Source organism: Uranotaenia lowii, chromosome 1, assembly GCF_029784155.1.
Source record: "Uranotaenia lowii strain MFRU-FL chromosome 1, ASM2978415v1, whole genome shotgun sequence".
Lineage (NCBI taxonomy): Eukaryota > Metazoa > Arthropoda > Insecta > Diptera > Culicidae > Uranotaenia > Uranotaenia lowii.
In genome coordinates, this window is record NC_073691.1 from 11532399 (window position 1) to 11550292 (window position 17894).

The 17894-nt window shown below is 33.5% G+C and overlaps 1 protein-coding gene across 9 annotated transcripts in view; it reads right to left on the minus strand.

Moving 5' to 3' along the window:
* LOC129737931 (uncharacterized) overlaps positions 1–17894 on the minus strand; it is a 121576-nt gene that overhangs the window by 20907 nt on the left and 82775 nt on the right. For 4 of the 9 annotated variants that reach the window (XM_055729294.1, XM_055729236.1, XM_055729179.1 and 1 more), the window contains one exon: positions 6963–7034. The exons of the other annotated variants lie outside the window; for them this stretch is intronic. In XM_055729294.1, the coding sequence (XP_055585269.1) occupies positions 6963–7034 (72 nt within the window). The remainder of the gene's footprint in view (positions 1–6962; positions 7035–17894) is intronic. 9 annotated transcript variants of the gene reach the window in all.

A 17894-nucleotide genomic window follows, 5' to 3' on the forward strand; every position in this document is an offset into this window, starting at 1 on the left:
ACATTGACCAATGTTTAAAATGATGAGAGTTGGAGATAATTTCCATAACTTTTTTACAAAATCGCTCAATTTAAAGAAATTTTTAAAAAAGACAAATAAAATCAAAAATTAAAGTGATGGAAATAGACATAAACTGACAACAAAAATAAAAGAAACCTTAAAAAAAATTCACAAAAAATTCCGAGAACTGAGAAAGTTTCAAAAAATTACGAAACTAAACAGAAACTAACCGATATTCATAAAAATTTTCTAAATTAATGTCAATCAAGAAAAATTGACAAATCTATTCAAAAACTGGAAAAAATTCTAAATTTGAAAAAATATACGAAAATTGAGCAATTGACGAAACATGTCAAAAATAAAAAAAAATAAACAATCGCGAAAATGGATGCAAATTTAAGAACACTGACAAAAAATTTCAAAATAATCAAAAATCGAGAATAATTAACAAGTCTCAATGAAGTTTTAAAAAAATATACGACACTTTACGATGTTTCCAAAACATGGCAAAATGATCTAAAATAAACGAAAGTTTAAAATATTGACAAAACTGACAAAATTGACAAAATTGACAAAATTGACAAATTGACAAAATTGACAAAATTGACAAAATTGACAAAATTGAAAAAATTGACAAAATTGACAAAATTGACAAAATTGACAAAATTGACAAAAATTTACAAAATTGACAAAATTGACAAAATTGACCAAATTGAAAAAATTAACAAAATTGAGAAAATTGACAAAATTGACAAAATTGACAAAATTGTCTAAATTGACAAAATTGACAAAATTGACAAAATTAACAAAATTGACAAAATTGACAAAATTGACAAAAATGACAAAATTGACAAAATTGACAAAATTGACAAAATTGACAAAATTGACAAAATTGACAAAATTGACAAATTGACAAAATTGACAAAATTGACAAAATTGACAAAATTGACAAAATTGACAAAATTGACAAAATTGACAAAATTGACAAAATTGACAAAATTTACAAAATTTACAAAATTGACAAAATTGACAAAATTGACAAAATTGACAAAATTGACAAAATTGTAAAAAATTGTAAAAAATTGACAAAATTGACAAAATTGACAAAATTGACAAAATTGACAAAATTGACAAAATTGACAAAATTGACAAAATTGACAAAATTGACAAAATTGACAAAATTGACAAAATTGACAAAATTGACAAAATTGACAAAATTGACAAAATTGACAAAATTGACAAAATTGACAAAATTGACAAAATTGACAAAATTGACAAAATTGACAAAATTGACAAAATTGACAAAATTGACAAAATTGACAAAATTGACAAAATTGACAAAATTGACAAAATTGACAAAATTGACAAAATTGACAAAATTGACAAAATTGACAAAATTGACAAAATTGACAAAATTGACAAAATTGACAAAATTGACAAAATTGACAAAATTGACAAAATTGACAAAATTGACAAAATTGACAAAATTGACAAAATTGACAAAATTGACAAAATTGACAAAATTGACAAAATTGACAAAATTGACAAAATTGACAAAATTGACAAAATTGACAAAATTGACAAAATTGACAAAATTGACAAAATTGACAAAATTGACAAAATTGACAAAATTGACAAAATTGACAAAATTGACAAAATTGACAAAATTGACAAAATTGACAAAATTGACAAAATTGACAAAATTGACAAAATTGACAAAATTTACAAAATTGACAAAATTGACAAAATTGACAAAATTGACAAAATTGACAAAATTGACAAAATTGACAAAATTGACAAAATTGACAAAATTGACAAAATTGACAAAATTGACAAAATTGACAAAATTGACAAAATTGACAAAATTGACAAAATTGACAAAATTGACAAAATTGACAAAATTTACAAAATTGACAAAATTGACAAAATTGACAAAATTGACAAAATTGACAAAATTGACAAAATTGACAAAATTGACAAAATTGACAAAATTGACAAAATTGACAAAATTGACAAAATTGACAAAATTGACCAAATTGACAAAATTGACAAAATTGACAAAATTGACAAAATTGACAAAATTGACAAAATTGACAAAATTGACAAAATTGACAAAATTGACAAAATTGACAAAATTGACAAAATTGACAAAATTGACAAAATTGACAAAATTGATAAAATTGATAAAATTGACAAAATTGACAAAATTGATAAAATTGATAAAATTGATAAAATTGACAAAATTGACAAAATTGACAAAATTGACAAAATTAACAAAATTGACAAAATTGACAAAATTGACAAAATTGACAAAATTGACAAAATTGACAAAATTGACAAAATTGATAAAATTGACAAAATTGACAAAATTGACAAAATTGACAAAATTGACAAAATTGACAAAATTGACAAAATTGACAAAATTGACAAAATTGACAAAATTGACAAAATTGACAAAATTGACAAAATTGACAAAATTGACAAAATTGACAAAATTGACAAAATTGACAAAATTGACAAAATTGACAAAATTGACAAAATTTACAAAATTGACAAAATTGACAAAATTGACAAAATTGACAAAATTGACAAAATTGACAAAATTGGCAAAATTGACAAAATTGACAAAATTGACAAAATTGACAAAATTGACAAAATTGACAAAATTGACAAAAATGACAAAATTGACAAAATTGACAAAATTGACAAAATTGACAAAATTGACAAAATTGACAAAATTGACAAAATTGACAAAATTGACAAAATTGACAAAATTGACAAAATTGACAAAATTGACAAAATTGACAAAATTGACAAAATTGACAAAATTGACAAAATTGACAAAATTGACAAAATTGACAAAATTGACAAAATTGACAAAATTGACAAAATTGACAAAATTTACAAAATTTACAAAATTTACAAAATTGACAAAATTGACAAAATTGACAAAATTGACAAAATTGACAAAATTGACAAAATTGACAAAATTGACAAAATTGACAAAATTGACAAAATTGACAAAATTGACAAAATTGACAAAATTGACAAAATTGACAAAATTGACAAAATTGACAAAATTGACAAAATTGACAAAATTGACAAAATTGACAAAATTGACAAAATTGACAAAATTGACAAAATTGACAAAATTGACAAAATTGACAAAATTGACAAAATTGACAAAATTGACAAAATTGACAAAATTGACAAAATTGACAAAATTGACAAAATTGACAAAATTGACAAAATTGACAAAATTTACAAAATTGACAAAAGTGACAAAATTGACAAAAGTGACAAAATTCACAAAATTGACAAAATTGACAAAATTGACAAAATTGACAAAATTGACAAAATTGACAAAATTGACAAAATTGACAAAATTTACAAAATTGACAAAATTGACAAAATTGACAAAATTGACAAAATTCACAAAATTGACAACATTGACAAAATTGGCAAAATTGACAAAATTGACAAAATTGACAAAATTGACAAAATTGACAAAATTGACAAAATTGACAAAATTGACAAAATTGACAAAATTGACAAAATTGACAAAAATGACAAAATTGACACAATTGACAAAATTGACAAAATTGACAAAATTGACAAAATTGACAAAATTGACAAAATTGACAAAAATGACAAAATTGACACAATTGACAAAATTGACAAAATTGACAAAATTGACAAAATTGACAAAATTGACAAAATTGGCAAAATTGACAAAAATTCGACAAAATCTCTATTTACAAGAGACGGAACAATCCAAAAAATTTTTTTTTGCTATAGCTTTTCCAATCTGTGCTTTTCTTGTCACTCAGTCTTCGTCAATTTTCAAACAATATTAGCAGCAGTCTTAAAAATCTCTGCTCCCTGTGCTTATCCTTATGCTTATGCTTATAAATATTTTTACAGTTGCAGCTGCCTTGACAATCTGGCCTCTCTGGGCAAATTCTACCTACTACGCCGTTTTCAAGATTAATTTTACGATTCTTACGAATTTCAAATTAAAAGATTAATTCTGACACATCTGGCACTCACAAGAAAATATTAATGACTGATTTAACTTGGTTGTTTTGCCTAGTGTTTCCAAAATAACAAACATTGCCTTAGGAATGTATTTTTGTTTATTAATCTTCATTAAATACAATTATTTTTCTATTTTATTAACATTTTATTTTATTTTTATCAAATTGTATCTATATTCTGCATATTGATAAACTCCATCTATACAGTTGATTCTCGGGCTTCATTAAGGTTGTGAGAATTTTTGGAGCGCGGATCCCGGCCTTTTTTTTATCTTAAAACCTGGCGAAATCCGGGCATTTAATTTCAACATTTTCAATCCATAAACCAGGTGATATCCGTTCAAATTTGGCCAAAACCTAGGAAATATTCATTAAAAAACACGAAATCTATACTAGAAACTTTTTTTCTTCAACAAAACACATCAGATTTTAAATCGTATTTTAGGCTTTCAGAAAAATCGAGTATGTGTATTTTGAAAAAAAAAATGGCTTAAAATTTTATTTTTGGTGGGCAAATCCTAAATTATACGAACTTTTTCGGAATTTTTTTGATTAATTTTGCAAAAAAATGAATAAATCCGGACAAAATCTGGGCATTTTTCAAGGAAATTTGGGTAGCCGGGGCGGAGCGGACCTTTCCAAAATTTTGTATTAAATATCCGAGCAAGTCCGGGTGAAACCGAGCAATCTGGCATGTTGAACAACATTTAAGAAAATCTGTTTAAATTTCCTACAGAAAACTATGTTTAAAAAACTTCAAGAAAAAAGTCAGAATTTTGACTGATTTTGTAAAGTTTTATAAACATAGATTTATTAAGGAAATTTAAACAGATTTTTTTAAATGTTGTTCATCTTGTAGAGCATTTCTAAATTTATTTGGGTTTCGTAACAAAGGAATCAAAACTAAAACAAAATGAATTTACAACGGAAAATTTAAAGCTTTAGCCTATACATACCAAGGTTTCCGAAATCACAGAAAAAACTATAATTTCACAGAATTTTTAGCAAATTTTCATCACAGAATCTGTGTCCAAAAACTCAGAATTTTAGAAACGTTCACTGATTTCACAGAATTTTTAAATTACAGACGTTTTGACGTCAATTTAATATGTCTTTTTAATGAAATTACTCAAAAAAACTATCACAGAAAACCTTCACAGAATTTTTAAGCAAAATCACAGAAAAGTAGATTATTTTTTTTGGTCACAACACAATTTTGTTCTGTAACCTTGATACATACGCGTTGAAAAATTGGTGTAATTTATGGAAAATTCGAATCTAAATGTTATCCCTCAGAGCCTTTGCAAATGGAGCTGAAATTTAATTCATGGGTGACCCAGAATTTTAGCAAAGTCGCCTTATTTTGAAGCTATCGAACACCAGAAAATGTGGGTTGGTTTTGTACATTAGAGGGGCAATGGATGTACGGCAAAATTCCATGATCAAATTTAGTAAACTGATCATATACATTTTGTACACTGGCCCAAAAACTGAGCTGTGCAAAATTTCAGCTCAGTCGGACTTGATTTAGGGGTGCCTCAAAGCGCCTAAAATTTCAGTTTTTTACCCTCGAAAATTACGTAAAGGGGGACCAAAGGAAATCGAAAAAATTATAATAAAAGTTTGAAGACTTGAAGAAAAGCATGAAACATCGCAATCTGGTGTTATCTGGTAAAAAAAATTGGTCAGAAATCGAACATTTTTTTGGGACATTCAAAAAAACGGCCATGTCCCAGAAAGTCGATCTTAGATCGATTTTTTTTTTAGATAGCACCAGATCTCGATGCAGTTCTAAGTCATTTGGCATCAAAATTATAATTGAAGTTTTCCGAATTTCCTTTGGTGTCTCCTTAGGTGATTTTTAAAATTTTTGTCGAATTTTAACACAATTTTTAAATCCATTGGCAAACAAAATCAAAATTTAGATTCTTCCAATTTACTGTGGTTCCCCCTTTGATGATTTTTTAAGGGTCAATAAACCGAAACTTTGAGCGCTTTGATGCACCCTTAAATCAAGTCCAGCTAAGCTAAAAAAAATTGCACAGGTAAGTTTTTTGGGCCAATCTTCAAAATGTACCTATATGATCCGAAATTCGATCATGAATTTTTTCCCATACTGGAAAACTTTCCATCTTTATGTTCATAGAAAAAAGTTGTTGCATACTTCCGGGGGTTTCAAACAGTCAAAAGCCTTGTGGCCGCGAGCCAAATGGTTTTTGACTATTATAGACTTCTAAATTTAGGCAAACATTTTCCTTCTTTCAATGCACACAAACATCGGATCCATGATGCGAAAGTTTCATAAAGGAATATCTACATTTATTGGTGTTCGCTAGCTTAAAAATGATGCCATTTTAGTGAAAATTTTGGCATTCAAATATTGAAATTAAAGTTGTTAATAATTGTTTTATAAATCTGCATTTCTTTAAATATTGTAACGAATGATGTTTTGGAAGATTGTTTTCAGTTTCAATATACAATTTTAAACTTACCTAAGGGGGTGGATCTATCGTACAGGTGACAATTAACAACCGCTCATATTCCCGTTCAAAGGGTCAGCAGCAGAAACATGGGATAGCGAATAGCTGAAGAAATAAAAATTTACATCGGACATGGCAAAAGACTAGTTGAAGAATCCATGAGGACTTCAAGAAATTCAAGAAAAAGGAAATGATGAAACAGCGGTCGGAGGAACAGTTTTACAATTGGTTCTACAAGATATGGCAAAGTTCAAGAGGGGTTGATAACTAAAATAAAGACAAAATCTACAGCAACTGGAGGTAAAGCTTTTTACAGTTTGGGAACTGATTCTATTGGTTTGATAGTTTTTCGAGGAAACAGAAGGGGGTACATTCGGTGAACGTATCAGAAGCATACATTAAAAGGGGGGTACTCGCAGATGGGAAGATACTCTGACAAGCTTACCTCCAGCGCCTTGCTACACTTATCCCGGGAAGATTTCTCACATTGCACAAGAGACTTTGGCGGATGATTGATCTGGAAAACAAGTCGTTTGGCGTAGAGTTCAAACATGAAAAGAAAAAAACTGGTTAAAAACGATTCTCATTTTAAAAACAAAATTACGTAAAATCATCAAAGGAAAAAAAAGGACAATTTCATTGGCAGAAATTGGACACTACCATAAGTGGAACCGACAACAAAGTACAAATTCTCCACCAAACTTTCACTTTCATTCATCATATTTTTGCGAAGCTGTTCCGAATGCCTTAAAGAGAGCCAAAAAGGAGAATAACAAAAATCCTCACGACTCTCACGCGGAAATACCTTTCGGGAATCCGTTCAACGATGACGATGATGCGTGACTGATCATCCGATGGACTCTCCACTTTTAACTCTTAACGGAAAACATCAATAACGATAATAATTGTCGGCTTGATTTTTGTGTTCGGCGGTGGAGTTTGGCCACATTCTTCCAGAAGGAAAAAAAAACAGCCGGACATTGCCGCAAGTTTCAATCGTGCGTTCCGAATTCATCGATTGGCAATTTTGGCCGGCGAATTTGTTTTCACTCCCTGCCTCAGGCTATTTGAGAAAGAGACGTTCACTCCTTTAATTAGTCCTTATTAGGGGTTCAGGAACGAGTGCCCGGGTCCACATGTCTGTAACAATCAAGCTGATCTCTAAAGAGTCTAAAAACATATAATTTAAGCTGGGTGACATCTTTAGAATGGAAAAATTCAAATTTATACTTTGATACCTCAAACAGGAAAAAACTCCTCCGAAATCAAATTAGGCTTGAAACCGTCAATAATGTAGTCGATTTCACGAACAAACTTACAAGAAAAAAGTTTCTCGATTCCGATCCCGCCCCGAGGCTAGAACTTGGCACGAATTTCGGCACAGGTGAAAATCGAAAGTGAGAAGCCCGAAAAGACCGCGAGCCTTCTATGGGTGAATTGAAAAAAAAAAATGATCGGTTAAGCTTATTTCGCTGCAAAATCGCGAAATTCCTGTCCCAATTGGAATCGGTTGAACCATGGGAAATCTGAGGCTTTATTTTAAATTGAAATATGAAATTCTGAATTTTTGGCGAATAATCCAACCCGTTTGATCGCTTAAAAAAAAAGTTGTCGGAGTTCAATGAACTTCAGTGCTCCCAAATAGCATCCGATGGGAACCTTCGTTCGTTCGATGATCGTCGCGATTTGGACACGATCTCCTGCGAGTCGAAGAAAAACATAAAACCTTATGTTACGATTCGTAACCGATGAGAGGAGAAGACGAGAACCTACCTCTTATCTTGTCTTGGGCATCTTCAAATCCTACAACGAAGACGAACGACGACGACGACGACGTGAGGAAAGAAAGTGGATGAGAATGTGACCTGTTCGGGTAGCGATAGGCTTATGTTTTTTGCCTTTTTTTTTCTACGTCCCGATCGAGTCGCGTCTTGAAGGCGTACGGGAAGTCTTGGAGACTTAAGTAAAGATGGGGCAGTAAGTAATTCGCAGCATTTAAAGTGGGCAATCTTGAGGTCTTCTGCCTGAGAAAAGAAGTCTTTAACTAGCTAAAACCGATACCTTTTCGGCCGCGGCGAAGTCTAAGCTGGATAGTAGTTGAGGCTTATACCAAGTAATCGGTGATATTATAAAAAAATGTTTAACATGATATCCGATCGGAACGATCTTGAATGTGTGATAGAACATGAGAATCACATTATGAAAGCTTATCTTGATTTATTTATACCCACAAAGTTCTTAGTAGGGGGAAATGTTCCTCAATGCGCATTTTTAGTAAATGCGCATACAGCCGATTGATGGAATGGCTGATAAATCCACAAATCTAGGGTAACCCGCTTTTGACACATGGCATGAAAAAAATTTCAACAATTCTGATAAAATAGACTGAACTTGAATAATCGACCTTACAGAATCTATAAAGAAAAATGTTAATGGTTTTTCTTTCTAGTTCATCGGAAAATCAGGAATTCAACAAATTGAAGCTTTAAGCAAAGTTATAAATGATAACATATTTGAATAAGAGACAGGTTTTGAATTCCCATATCAGGCTGATTAAATGCCTCTATCATGAAAAGTAGATTAACCATAAATTTGTTTTCCTTTTCATCATTGAAACGTCAAATCTACGCTCTAAATAATTACAATCTTACAAATTGCAAGTGGAACTAAAATATAGCATAAACATTAATATGCGCATTTTGACTGTCCGGTTTTTGAAATCGGCTATTTTAAATACTTTATTAAAAACTCATTTTTTCAAAAACTGTAAGAGATTTCAACAGAAAAATGGCTCAAACGTATATAGGACAGATGTCCGCTCATGTGCATATGGTTTTCAGACTCTCATCTATTGGAATATGGGAGAAAATGAGTTTTCTCTTTAGCATACGCATTTAACAGCAATTATATTTAGGCAATTATATACTGGTCTGAAATTTCACCAAAAAAAAAAGTAAATATGAATTCCATGAAACTAAATGATAATTAAATGAGGTGTAGGAGAATAGGTGCAAAATTCATAATTTTTATAGTTAACAGTGTCATCTCAATCATTTACTAGTGTAATTTTGTATTTTTTTTTTGAATTTGCTGTATCTTTATATTTTTGTTTAGATAAAACTGTAACCAGCAGGAAATTTCCAAAAAAATTTGAGGCCCTTGGAGCCAAAGGGGTATAAGTGCATAAAAGCTAATTTTGAGAAAATACTCTCCGAAATTGTTGTGTTTCCATTGGGTTCTAACCCGATACAGCTAGTTGCCACTACACCTTGGATAAATTGTAATGGTACAAAATGAAGAATTTGGATATTTTTGTATAAAATTTTTAAAGCTTTGTTCATTTAGAAATGGGATAGTTATGAATGCGCTTATCTTTTAAATCAATCGTTCAATCGAAAAACTTTCTGAGAAGAAAATTAAGGGTATTTTATGATTATTCTTGGTATCTTCCATTGGACGACGCACACTTTTTTTCAGTTATGATATTGATCAGATTGATGCATAATATTTCATCTAATCTGTGATTTAGGGGATTGAATTCCCCTTCTTCAATTTCCGCTGCTGTTTTGACCAATACTTCTTCTTGTCAGCAGACCCGTGCGAAGGACCCATCCAAGGGGAGGAGGGGGGTTTCGAAATTCAAAATTTACTAGAAAAAATGACAATACCAAAAATGCACAACACATAGAGAAATTGATTACTAAAACTATTTTTCTTCTAATGAGCATCTTAAAAACTCGAAATTATTTATGTATTTTTAAGTTTACTGATAAGATCTAAAACAAATCAAATAAAAGTTTCAAATCAATGTTTTATCTGTTAAGTCTTTAATATATTATTCAAAATGATATTCCTTCTTCTGAATTAGAAATATGTATGTTTGAAAACTAATTTCAAGCATTCAAGCTTGCAAATTTTAAATCAATTTTTGCGAAACACCAAAAAACGAATACGAATTAAAATGTCGAATAAAACAATAAGAATCAGTGTACAGAAAAACATAAATCCGAATTCTCAAACAATTAAAAATCATGTCGGAAATTAATATGGATAAAAATCTGATAAGAAAAATAATAATAATTGTTGATTAATGGTAGTATCAATTAACATTCATTTTTTTCATTTTAGGTTAATTTTAAAAGCTCTGCGGAAATATTTTGAATTTTAAAAGAATCATCACGATAAAATTAAAAAATCCTTAATTAATCATCTTTTTGAACCTAGAGAAGTTAATTCAAAACACAGATTTGATTATTGAATTTTATTTGATACAAAGATGAAAGTTGTTCAATTCTTTTCAAAAAGTGTCATTTATCAATGTAAGAGATAAAATCATTTTTTACATTAAATTTTTTTTGTTATCATCAAAGTAAAGCTTTAAAGCTGCTATTTCGAAATATTTCGTGAACTTTCCATAAATTAATTCGAAAATCATGATCGATTCCAAACAGTGAATTAAAAATTATAAAAAATTTGTGAAACAGTTATAAATTTTCAAGCTTAGTTTTTTATAGTTTGAAATTTCAAGGTCTAAATATGTAGACCATGCTTGTCCAACACTTCGCAAACAGAACAGAGCAGAGAACGCCCAGCAAACATAAAATCGCATTAAAAATGATAACTCAAGTCATTACAAACGTTATTGTGAATCGTAATTCCAACTAACAAATGAAAATGCAAATGTGACAGTCTTTCTAATAGCGGTAGTCAATATAGTGAAAAAAGGATTTATTTTGATAAATAAATTTGATGAAGACTGCGGAACGATTTGACTTTTCCCAGAATCAAGAAATCCATAAAAAAAATTGCTTTTCATTTAAATAATATGAAAAATTAAATTTAGTTAATAATTCTCGTTATTTACAGAATGGTACAAGTACAAAAATAAAACTTCCGTAACTCGCAGAAATCATTGTTATTTACGGTTTCCGGGAAAGTTGATTTAAAACCTTTATTTTCAAAATTTTTGTAATGTTTAACAGTTTTGTCAAAAAAGTGCAGAAATTTCCTAAATGATTTTTACCTATATTGAAAAGTTATTTAAAACAAATTACGCGAACGATCGCTCATTCCCGCCCGCTGGTTCTTCAAACCTGCAAATTCATCCATACTCCGCTACATCTGGGCCTTCAACACCGGGACGCAACGCATCAAGAACTACGGAGACCCCTGAGCCCTTCGACTCAGTCGCGCTGTTTCCTGCCTGCGTCATCAGTCGTCCTGGCCCTGAGTTCGATGGAGGCGAGGGGGTTCTCCAGACCGCTCTCACAGGCAAGTACCCCGTTATGATGAGAACTTCTTCCTCGCGTATCCAGTTTCCGATTCATCACAGATCTAACCCGCAAACTCATCCTGACTCCGCTATATCTACTGGGCCTCCACCACCGGGACGCAACGTATCAGGAGCTACGGAGACCCCTGAGCCCTTCGACTCAGTCGCGATGTTTCCTGCCAGCGACAACAGTCGTCCCGGCCCTGAGTTCGTCTGTGGTGAAGGGGTTCTCCAGCCTGTGCTTTCAGGCAAGTACGCTGTTATCGACTGTTCTCCTCCGCGTGATGGAATTTGCATTTCTAGGGATCTTCGTTCTTATTCTGCACCCGACACATCTGAGCCTATCAACGTTTACTACCAGAACGTCGGTGGTGTGAATTCCTGTCTGGTTGACTACCTCCTTGCCACGTCAAGTTCCTGCTACGAAATTATCGCCTTTACGGAAACATGGCTAAACGACCGCACCTTATCCAGTCAAAATATCGGCCCAGACTATGTAGTATTCCGTTGCGATCGAAGCCCCCTGAACAGCAAAAAATCAACTGGTGGCGGAGTTTTGCTTGCCGTAAAGTCCCGACTCGCGGCTCAGCTGATCGAAGACAGTTCCTGGAACGATTTGGAACTTCTTTGGGCCCGCATTGATCTCGGTGACCGGAAACTGTACTTATGCGTAGTGTACGTGCCTCCTGATCGCTCAAGTGATCTGGTTGTAGCTGAGTCTTTCTCGCGCTGCCTCTCCAAAGTGAGCTCAATCTGCTCTCCCGTAGATGATATTCTTGTTATCGGTGATTTCAACATGCCTGGCTTGAAATGGTGTCCTTCCGATGGCGGCTTTTTGTTCCCAGATCCTATGCGCTCCTATTTCTCGGCTCCTTCCAACATCTTCCTGGACTCTTTGAGCACCGCGACTCTTCGCCAGATCAACAGCTTTGAAAACGAAAACGGCCGTATGCTAGACCTCTGCTTCATAAACGAAGGCTTCAGGAATCCAACTATTGATTTAGCTCCTGCCCCTCTTGTTAAAGTTGTTTCCCATCACCCAGCTTTAGTGGTCTCACTCGATGTCACTAGAGTTAACGCTCCTATAGAGGAAACCGCTCCCTTCTACCAGGACTTCAAAAACGTCGACTACGAAGCTATCTCACTCGTCCTGGATTCTATCGAATGGGAGAACGAGCTCGATATGTCTAATCCCGATGCAGCCGCTGCGACTTTTTCAAATATACTGAATTATATAATTGACCGCCATGTTCCGAAACGTAGCTTACCCTCCAACCCACGAGCTCCCTGGGCCACTAATAAACTGCGACAACTGAAGACGGCAAAAAACCGTGCTCTTCGAAACTTCAGCAAGCACAAGTCCCTCTGCACAAAGGAAGAATACCGCCAGCTGAACACGGCGTACAAAAAAAGTAGTAGGCGCTGCTACCAGAACTATCTCCACCGACTACAGCGTAATTTTAAGACCAACCCGAGATGTTTCTGGAAGTACGTTAAAAATCAGCGGAAAGAATCTGGGCTTCCGTCTCAAATGTTTTTGAACGGCCACACAGCGAACACCGATCTTGAAATATGCAACCTCTTTGCCGAGAAATTTTCTAGCGTTTTCACAACTGGGTCAATTTCCTCAGAGCAACTGGATATGGCTGTAGGAAATATCACACCTCTAGACTCTTCCTTAAACGGTATTGCCTTCGATGACGCAGCCATTTTAAGGGCGACAGGAAAGCTTAAAAATTCATCATCTACGGGTCCGGACGGGATACCAGCTATATTCTTGAAACGTTTCATGCAACACTTGCTGACTCCCATCAGACATATTTTTCGAGCTTCGCTGGACTTCGCAACCTTTCCCTCGCTCTGGAAAGAAGCTTAGGGGAAGAGGGGGCATAATGCCCACGTTAAGAAGAAATCCTTGTTTTAGAATACATTTGAAAAGATTAACTTTAATTTTCGATTGTGTTTGGAAGTTTGGTTTATTTTTTGTCTAAATCTGATAGTTAGAATAACTGGAAGGTCAAAAAAGGCCACAAATTTAATGAAGTTTGAAGAGCAGGTTGAAAATTGGATTTCAGAATCAGTAGGGGCATAATGCGCATATGTGTGTACCCAATTGCGCCGTTTAATGTTTAATAAGTGTTTATTGATCCAAGTGCCTCCGAAAGTGTTTGCCAGGTAAAAACACTTCTATTGTATTTCATAGATGGAAAAATGTATAGCTACGCGCAGTGCTGCCAGATATACTGAAATTCTTGTGAATAGTTAATTAGATCTATATTAAATTTAGGAATTTTAAATATATTCGTTTATATTCAAGTTATGTTTTCCAATACAACTTATAAATATCTTTAAAATTGTTGTGATGAAACTGCATATAAATTTAAACAAATATGAAACATGCTTAAAGATAAACGGACATGGCGCGTTTTGCCCTACCTAGTCATGTTTATTAAAACTCATTCAAAATAACAGAAAAAATAATTGAATAAGGAAATTTTTCGTTTTGTGATGATTTTCAAGACCGATGTTCGTCATTGTATCAGGTGTCAGGTAATTTTTTTTGTCGATAGATGCCGTAATTCCTTACGAAAGTCAAGGCACAAATTTCAAGGAATATGGCTTGAAAAGTATTTTTGGATTTTTGCAAGGATTTGTCGCATATTTGATGCTAATTTTTTGTACAAAAGGTTTCTACTGTTAATTAGAAGGGAATAGCGTACCGAATTCTTAAAATAAGTGTATATCTAGCTAGATATCGCAGTGGGGCGTTTTGCCCACACTGGGCATTATACCCCTAGTTCCCCTACATGTTCCCTGTTCACAGAAAGGGAAATAAGAAAGATGTGAACAACTACCGCGGAATATCAGCTCTTTGTTCGATAGCCAAACTGTTCGAATTGGTTGTTCTGGATCCGGTTTACTCGTGCTCAAAACAATACTTTTCCAATGATCAGCACGGATTTCTGCCGAAACGATCCACGACAACAAATTTGCTGACTTTTACATCGTTCGTGCAAGATAGCTTCACCATGAAGTCACAAACTGACGCCATCTATACTGATCTGTCTGCTGCTTTCGATAAAGTAAATCACGATATTGCTATTGCTAAACTCGAACGCTTAGGATTCTGTGGATCCCTACTGGACTGGTTTCGAAGCTATTTAACGGGACGAAAGTTATCTGTGCAAACTGGAAATTACTTTTCCAGACAATTCTCGGCTTGTTCAGGTGTGCCACAGGGAAGCCACTTGGGACCGATAATTTTTGTCATCTATTTTAACGATGTTCTCACTCTATTGGACGGCCCAAAACTTGCGTATGCCGACGACCTCAAACTTTTCCACACCATCAATGGCCAAGACGATATCGATCTCTTGCAAAGGCAGTTCAACACCTTCGCTCTCTGGTGTGACACCAACTGCTTGCCTCTGAACCACAGCAAATGTGCGGTCATTTCTTTTTCTCGCAAGCGGAACCCTCTTCACGCAGAGTACACTCTTGGGAACGAAATCATCGCCCGGGTGGACCACATCAACGATCTGGGTGTTATCCTAGACCATCGGCTGGAGTTTAAGACTCATACGAATTACATCGTCGATAAAGCGTCTAGAAGTCTTGGCTTCTTATTTCGCGTAACAAAGGAGTTTAAAGATGTGTACTGCCTAAAAAGTTTGTATTGCAGCATAGTTTGCTCAACGCTTGAATATGCATCTGCAGTTTGGTGCCCATTTTACCAGAACGGAGCTGAACGAATAGAGGCTATCCAGCGACGTTTCATACGGTATGCCCTGCGACACTTGAACTGGTTAGATCCGTTTCGTTTACCCAGTTACGAAAACCGATGCCGCCTAATTGATTTAGACACGCTTCAAATTCGTCGTAATGCTGCACGTGCTCTAGTCGTAGCGGATCTCCTTGCGTCGAGGATTGACGCTCCCATGCTGCTGGAGGCTATTCCTCTCAGTGTGCGACCCCGAGGATTAAGGAACCAAAATCTACAGCTTTATGTTCCCATCCGGCTGAATAACTACGGAGCCAACAGCGCTCTTATTGGAATTTTGAGAACTTTCAACCGCTTCGCCGAGTACTTCGACTTTGACGCTTCAAGGACTACTTTCCGAAGAAAAATTTTAATGGTTTCGAGAACTTTGTAGATTTAACTAGTTTTTAATTCATTATTTTTATTAAATTATCATTAGGATCAACATGTGATCCGTTGATGTTTTTACACAAATAAACAAATAAACAAATTATAGAAAAATAACCAAATTCCATATCTCGATTCAGGAAACCCAAATTATTAAAAATTAGCTCTGGAATTCTTTGCACCTCGGAAACATGTTGTTGCCTTGTATAAAAACCCCTTCGAAAGTAGAGCTGAGCATTTAAAAGAACAAGAATCAAAAAATAAAATTGAGGCTGATATGGGTTTTTTTTCTATTTAGCATAAAATTTATAATGACATAAATTATATTTTTATAATCAAAGAGATAAGTAATAAAGTAATGGTAAATTAATTTATTAAGCTCATTCTGTGAACAATAGTACACACCTGTCACATGGCTTAAGATTTGAGTTTAATCACGAAAGGTTTGCGGAATTGTAATTCGAAACTTACAATTTAAAATAAGTATCAATTTATGAACGCCATGAATTGTCGTAAAATGAAATGTCATAGGCCTAGAGGATTTAGGACTGAATTCCGCCGGAGGCGAGCCAATTTTCTGACACTAGTTTTTATATACCTTCTGCGAATCAAATAAATAAACTGTGTTAGTTTGTTATTTTGGATTCAAATTCTACACTTGATTTCAAATTTTTGGCTTCAATTTTGTTCTATTTTGTTTTCAATTTTTCAAATATGGGATGAAATTTGCACATTTATTCAGAACAAATGTATTGTATTTTAATGATTAAATGGCCTTGCTTCAACCAGACCGAACTAAACGCTATAAAAAAAATAATTCAAACTGCAGATTTTGATCTCATAATATTCTTTTGCAAGACAAAAAAAAATCTAGAATAATTCACAGCGATTTGTTTTTTTTTTTTTTTGGATTAAAAATATTGATTCTGGTTGATGAGTTTTAAAGATTTCGTCTGTAGTTGAATATACATCCCAAGCAGCCAAAAGTCTCATATTAACTTGAATGAAGGCTTTGAAAGTTACAAATTGGCTGACAAAGAGAATTAACTGCCCAATTCTCTTCGGTGAACTTTATGTACTCATTAATGAACTTGAAAGTTGCAAAAGTGGTAGATCGGTGCCTTGTAAGGGAATTAAGTCACAAAAAGGGCACAAAAGTGTTCAATACGGGATTTTCCAAGTCAGAAAAAGTGCATTGAGGGGCTTTCTTTCTCGCTGGCTGGTTGTCTGGTTGGGCGGGTGCGCCTGCAGGTATGCTACAAAATCATATCACCACTTGGAGTTTTAGTTTCCGTTAGAACAACATCTAGGCTTGGTCTTGTGGTATTTAGCGGGTGCGATTCTCACCATGTAAATCGGGGTTCGATCCCCAAGCCGGGCAAGCTTTTTTTCAATAAGTTATTTGATACTTGAGTGACCATTCTGATGCGATATATGTAGAAAATGTAGAAAAGAAGCAATTAAGCAGCAAATTGAACAAATCCCGGCAAACCACGATTTTTGGAATTTGCAATCCGGCATCATGGCGGCACCATGTACTGGACATAGTAAATAATCAAGAGAAGGTGATATAAAACGAATTTAAGGGTGCAATTTAGAGAATTTTTTGCTCATTTAACGATTTTTTTGGCTTGAAAAGCGGCTGAATAAAAGGTCATTAGGACTTGTTTTGTAACTTGAAAGTATCAATAAGAACTTAAATTTTGAGCTGCATATAACGTACTTCATATCAATGATGAGACTGAGTAAGCTTTTTTAAACCTGGTTCATGGGATTTTTGGTTGCTTGGGATATTTGTACATGAAACTCAAGAGTCTCGGAAAAAACTGATGGCGTTTGGCTCGGACTGGTCGAACTTCGACCGAATGTGACTAAATTCTGTTAAAAAATACTAAATTCTTTTTTAAAAAATAAATTCTTCAGCTATAAATTATACTAATTAATTGGAGTTAAACAGA